This window comes from Pyxicephalus adspersus, chromosome 10, assembly GCF_032062135.1.
Source record: "Pyxicephalus adspersus chromosome 10, UCB_Pads_2.0, whole genome shotgun sequence".
Classification (NCBI taxonomy): Eukaryota; Metazoa; Chordata; class Amphibia; order Anura; family Pyxicephalidae; genus Pyxicephalus; species Pyxicephalus adspersus.
Genome location: NC_092867.1, coordinates 874,152 through 880,728, shown reverse-complemented (window position 1 = coordinate 880,728; position 6,577 = coordinate 874,152). Strand labels below are relative to the sequence as shown.

At 38.8% G+C, this 6,577-nt stretch overlaps 1 protein-coding gene across 1 annotated transcript; it reads right to left on the bottom strand.

Annotated features, from left to right (window-relative positions):
* Nucleotides 1-332: 332 nt before the first annotated feature.
* LOC140340005 (trypsin) lies at nt 333-5,391 on the bottom strand. Its single transcript, XM_072424949.1, has 5 exons — nt 5,266-5,391; nt 3,971-4,121; nt 2,370-2,623; nt 1,188-1,324; nt 333-501 (listed from the first exon to the last, which is right to left on the bottom strand). Exons 1-5 carry the CDS (start codon nt 5,303-5,305, stop codon nt 352-354), a joined length of 732 nt encoding a protein of 243 aa, XP_072281050.1. The 5' UTR covers nt 5,306-5,391; the 3' UTR covers nt 333-351.
* Nucleotides 5,392-6,577: the final 1,186 nt, after the last annotated feature.

Sequence of the window (6,577 nt, the reverse complement as noted above, 5' to 3'; positions counted from 1 at the left end):
GAAAAGCACACAGCAGCCATCTTATTTATTTTTGGTTCTCTTGATTGACTGTTCAGTGATCACTTCTTGTGTTATCTAAATGTTAGCCCACATTTTTAGTTCCTTGTTTGAACTACACAATGACCAGTGACCACAATTAAAGAGACGGCTGAGTAGTTTGAGACGGTTTGAGTAGTTTAGCAAAAGACAATTGGGCAGGACTGGCACCACTCAATTTGGATCCAAGTTACTTTCTGGCAAATCATTAAGTTTAAGGAGTATATCATTAAGGACTATAATGTTAAGTTTTTAAACTGTGAAAACATTGCAATCAAAACCAAAAGAACTTATAAATATGTTTATTGAAATAGTTTAGTTGGCAGCCACAGTGCTGGAGATCCAGGAGTTGTAGTTGCAGACCTTGGTGTAGACACCGGGGTAGTTCCTCTGGGCACAGCCGTATCCCCAGGAGACAACACCCTGGAGCTGTCCATTACACACCACGGGGCCACCGGAGTCACCCTGTAAAGACATAGACATTGTGAGACGTTCATATCAAGCAAGAATGACTTTAATGTTCACAAATTCATTCCTAAAACATAAACAATCATTGTGTCTATCAAACATCTGTTATAATATGATTGTTTTGTACTTTACATCACTTTACATCAGTTGTATAAATATCTCTGTATAGGGCTGCTTTTGTGAATCATCAAAGCTCTCCAAGACTGGGGAAGATGGACTGTTTTAGGTGAACACTATGGATCTTTTATTGCAGAAGGGACAATTAATGTTCATTCTGCAAAAAGAAACATGCTTACCTGGCAATGTGTGATCCCTTTTCTTAAGGCACATTGAGCCCAGTGTAGGATGGGGGAATATGCCAAGTATTGCCCCAGCCAAACAAGGCTGAAGATCAGGAGCCCAGAAGACTAAATGAAGGTGCCCACAGTAGAGTTATTTTATTGCAAATATTGTCCCTTCTGCAATAAAAATCCTGGATGGTTGCAATTTTTTATTTGTTAACTAGTTCTGTTTTAAATTGTTGTAAGTTTGCTTTTTTTGTTGCTGACCCTGTTGGGGGGATTTCTGCTCACTTTGTCCTGGTGATACCCATGCAGGAAATAGGTGAGTTGTCAGTGGAAAAAGTCCAAATTGGTGTAGTGACCACATGATTGGTTTTATAGAGATATCAATAAATCCATTACCTGGCAGGAATCCTTGCCGCCCTCCAAGTAGCCAAGGCAGATCATGTTACCGGTGATCTCTCCGGGGTAAGCATTGCTACACTGGGGGGAGGTCAGGATGGGGGCGTTCAGGCACTGAAGAAGGTCAGGGTAGTTGGCTGAGGAAAGAAGACAATAGAAAATAAATGTAAACATGTCAAGCACACTTGAAAATAACTAGTATGTGACTAATAGGGCTTATTCACACTTTTGCACTGCAGTGTCTGGCCATTCAACATACCAGCTGAAATCACCTCCAGTGCACCACAAATGACAACACATTCCAGTGAGGTGCAGATCGCTGTGCTAGAATACATAGTAACCTGATTTTTGTGTCCGTTCTATTGCATTGTGCGAATACCACACATCAAAATTGATTGGTCTAAATTGACCCTCACCTGCAGTTTTGCTTTAGTGTCTTAGCTGTGTATGATATACAGAAAAATGAGGGGGGTACTACTAGTTACCTGGCTGTGATGCTGATCCAGTGCTGGTCTATTGGCTAGGTATGAGTGTTGACTTCACTCCAACTTTCCTGATTTACATTCAGGAAGGAGTTCCTCCAGAGTAGTATCTCAAAGAATATAGTGGATACCTTGTCAAATAACATTTTACAATAACATTAGTGATTATAGAGTCAGCACAGGCTTCCTTTCATAAAAGACTCCCAGGCATAATGTGTTTTTACCAGGCCATTAGGATTTATGAGAGCCACCATGCTGACACCTAGTCATCTAGCTTAATGAACTTGGTAGCCACTACTCCTCATTACTCCTCATTTCTATGATAGTTGAGATTTAAAAGTTCACCTGGATCAGCAGTGAGCATCCCTACTTTTTAACTTGCATAAGGCACACTGATTTCCTGCACCTAGTAATGCTCCGCAGTAAATATTCTGGTTTAGGTTCAGTTCTGGTTTAGGGTAGAACCCAACAATAATGCCATCATCTCCAGGGCAGGGGTCCCTCCTCCACTATTGGATTGTTATTAGAGTTCACTCGGAGCTGACTAAAGGTCAACAGGAAGCCCTTATTTCATGATCACTGCCGTGTACCAGTTCAAATATTGGATTGTGAACATGTAAATATAAGGTACATTTGAGATCCTGTCACATTGTGGGAGATGTTTATTTTTTTAAGAAATGATCAGCACTTAATAACTTACTTCCACTGCTCAGGGTGTTGCCCCATCCGGAGATCAGACAGCTGGTGCCAGCAGCGGCACAGCCAGAGGGCAGAGACACGGCCTTGACGTAGGAGTTCAGGGTGGCGGGAGAGGCGAGCTTGATCAACAAGATGTCATTGTCCAGAGTTCTGGAGTTGTAGCTTCCATGTCTGATGACCTTGGCGGAGTTAATGAACTGCTCGGTGCCCTCAGAGGTGGCAATGTTGTGCTCTCCCAGTCTGACCTGCACGCTCCTGGATGGACAGAGAGTAGAACATTCAGAATACATTTATGCAGATCTCAATGCTAACTTACAGAATTACCACAGCACCATCCACAATGAGAGGCTAATATGTACGTACGGTGCCTCAAACTAATCCTAGAATTCTTTGATTTGGAAATAACACCCAGAGGATCAGTCTGACTTCTCATACCTCACTATTGGCTAGAAAAGCCAATCATAACATTTAGCAAACAATAATGTGGAAGTGAAAGATGGGGTGGGCCAGTGATCTAAATTCTAAGCACTGGTCAGTATTCATCAATTTGGTCAACCTAGGATCCTAGCTTTTCAGAGCTATTAGCAAAACACCTGAAGTTATATGCAGGAATCCCCAGGTGCAGCAGAAATACAATACAAATATATTGAAGGAAATCATAGGTTTATTACATGTGATTACAGCTTTATAAAGATATGGATTGGTTTTTGTTCATGGTGGTTTCTTAAAGTTGTGGGAGAATAATTGCTACACAGAATTACGGTTCCCTAAAGGTGAGAGTGGAGGGTCTGATCAGGCCAGTTAGTCTCCTCTGATGATTACCATAGGTTTTTTTAGATCTTGTTTGGTGCACTAAAGTCGATTATTTGGAAGGATATCTACAAACTCTTGGATCTACTTCTCCATGCATGCTTCCTGTAGTTATTATAGATCACAATTCTTATTAAATGGAGTATTTATGATTCAAATGCATATATATTGATGGTTGGATCTGAGAAATATCTTACTAACATATAGGGATGAGTGAGCAAATTTATTAAATTCGGTCTTGCGGCGAATTGGGCCGTTCTAGCTTACCAAACATGTAGGCGAGAACGACCTTTGTGAATTTCGCTGGCAAGACCGAATTTTTGGGACCTACAAGACCAATCAGGGGAGTGGAGCTGTCAGCATTCTCGTTCATCCTTACTAACAAACTCTATGGGTGTTCCCAGCAACCTCAAAGTATTTATTCAGTCGTATGGTATGAAGCACAGTAATCTTGGGTAAATAATCTGAATGAACAACCCTATGCAAGGGTATTCATTGCTAATTGTCTAATTTTCCTAGAATGAATCTTGAATCTTTACAAAAATGATTGTAAAGTAGGGCTGTCCGTACCCTCAGGGCCATTGTCCATTAGAGAGTTTTGGAACTTACAAGTTAATGTGATAAAGAGAATGCTATTTATAAGAAATCTTACAGATGGGACGGAATCTTCTCATCTGTATGAGTTTTACTAATAAAAGCTGGCCTGTGGTTAATGAAGACATCCACGAGGAATCAGTTCATTATAACAAGTTTTTTCATAATAATGGGAATAACTTAATATAGATTACTTACGACTTGTAGCAGTGAGCAGCGGAGACAACCCACAGAGTGTTGATGAGGGAGCCACCACAGAAATGGTATCCGGAGTTCAGGGAGACCTGGTAGGGGACGGAGTTCTTGCTGCAGGTGTAACCTCCGACGATCTTGTCATCGTCCAGGGCAGCTGAAAAAAAAAAAGATGAAAAACCTCTGATATTTCTTTTTTCAATAATCTGCACTTTTAACACTATGGGGCCACTACCCTAAAGCAGAACTAAAGTCTGTATACTCTTCATCTCCAGTAATGCAAATTTCAGAAGTTCCCTTACTGGCACAAACATCTTTATCTTCCACTAGGTTTGGCATCCTAATTATCATTGCCTGGCCTGGTATAACATACCTTCCAGTACATAAGAAGAATTTGACACATAAAATGTCTCCTAGCAGTTTAATTTCCCCCCGCTTGCATTTGCTTTTTCCCACCAAAGATCTGCTTTGATATCTTTATGACCAAATAATATTTTTATATGCCCTGTACTTGATGTTAGCTAACTAAAAAAAATGTTTACTCAAACTAACATTTTTGAATTTTTTTATTTTGTGCTAAAATTTTAATTTGATAACTTCTTTGGTTTGCTTCCTTGTGGTCTACTTCATCTTTTTGTTAGGTGCATAAAATGTTGTCCAAACCTGCCTAAAATCCACCAAGTACTGTTACCGTGCACTGAAATGCCCAGCCGGTGCTATCAGCCCTTCCCAGTACACCTCTATGGATTACAGGGTTTCCCCCCATATTGTAGGGTGACAATAGTATTCATTTGTAGATATACCTCTTTCAGTGTTTTTAGTCCAAAATGGGGGAGTGCACAAGGGCAACAAAGGGTCACAAACTAAAAAAAAGTCTAAAAAGAGAACTAATGCAGCCACAACATCAAAAGGCTGGTAAGCTGTGATATATTACCTTTTTGTTCTGGTTATGGATATTATTTAAGAATTGTTACCTATAGAACTGCATCATCTTTACCAAAAAAAAATCAGTCATTGCTTATTTGCTTGATAGAAAAAAAAACTATTGTCAAACCAGTTTCAAGTTTCAGAAAAAAAAAACACAAACTTGAGAACTTGAGAAACTACAACATGACAAAGTGAAGCCTGTAGGAGTAGGAAAGTTTATAAAGTAATAATTATTCATTTTAAGGTAGGAGCAGATAATTTCAGGTGGAATCACCACAGAACTCCACACAAGAAGTTCTGCAATAATGTAACAAAAATAAAAAGAACCCCCCACCCCTTCTTCAAGCATTCTATAGAAAGAACCTCATACTCACCGGCTGCTCCGAGGAGCACACAGATCAGGAGAAGCTTCATGGTGGAGGCCGGTCAGCAGTGAGACTTTGGAGAAGAAGCTGCCGGTATTTATCCTCCATGGGTCACCTTCTGTCCACATGACGTGTTATCTACCTTGGATAAAATTGTGTATTTTAGATAATGTATGTGTGACTGCAAACGTAGCAATGTACAGACAATTGTATATTTGTGACCTTCCATGGCAAGTTATATCTGAAAAGCAAACAATATACAGAACATAGAGGTATTCACACAGGTTATTGAGTTTGTGCTAAGAATTCACCAACATTATATTTTCAGAGCTATTTAGCAACACTGTTGCATGATTTACATGAACTATTCCAAGAATATAATTTGTGGATGATAAAGATGTCCTAAATTCCTAAATTACAAATGTTTCTCCACTTTGCTGGACATTTGCAGACTGACTGCAGGAATCTTGTCTTTTCTTACCAGAACTCCACAATATTGTACCAACAACTAAATTTGAAACATCAGTCCAGCTCTAAGAAATCAAATTTCTGCTAATATTCAAATCACCTTTGCCCTGGGAAGGTAACAACTTTAATATCTATCGCTAGTAGCTAGAACATTAGGTATCTCCCTTGGACACTTTCATTACAATTTCTCAACCATTCTTCTGCAGTTATCACCTGCAATTATTTTACCCAAACCATTCCAACCCCACTATACTGTGTAGCCATGATCTCTTATCAATAAAAGCCTTTGTGATGTCCCCTGAGGAAGCCGAAATGGTGAAACGCGTGGGGTTCCAAGCAATTATTGATTATTCATCACTGTAAATATGATCGCTTCCAATACTTATTGTGTATTTACATTGAGTAGTTGAACTCTGTATAGTGTACAAACTTTCAATATACTGACTTCATTTGAACCCATAATTGCCATAAAGAGCCGTCCTTTTCGTTTTCTTTATATATGTCCACATGCCAGGCTTGGCAACCTAATTACTTTATACTTAGCATTATCAGGGACCCCTACCCTCTGAATTTCTTACATATTTAAAAGGTACTATAATGGAAAAGAAAATAAACAGATTTATATATAAAATAAACCAAATTGTAAAAAAAATTATAAAAGCATATTTATTTTACAATCTATTTATCTAATAATTGATTCAATTTAATAACTTCCTGAATACAGTTCCTTTTTTTCTAACCTACTCATTAAAACTGTTCACTTTTCCATTCTGTTACCTTATTTTTTAAAACATTGGCTGTCTATGGAATAAATAGAAACATGTTCATATTACAACATTACATTTCAAAATTG

Coding starts and splice junctions, on each gene's coding strand:
- LOC140340005 (XM_072424949.1), bottom strand. CDS start 5,305: ATGAAGCTTCTCCTGATCTGTGTGCTCCTCGGAGCAGCCG. Junction 4,122..5,265: donor TGTGCTCCTCGGAGCAGCCG/GTGAGTATGAGG, acceptor TTTTTTTTTCAG/CTGCCCTGGACGATGACAAG. Junction 2,624..3,970: donor GCTGCTCACTGCTACAAGTC/GTAAGTAATCTA, acceptor CTGTCCATCCAG/GAGCGTGCAGGTCAGACTGG.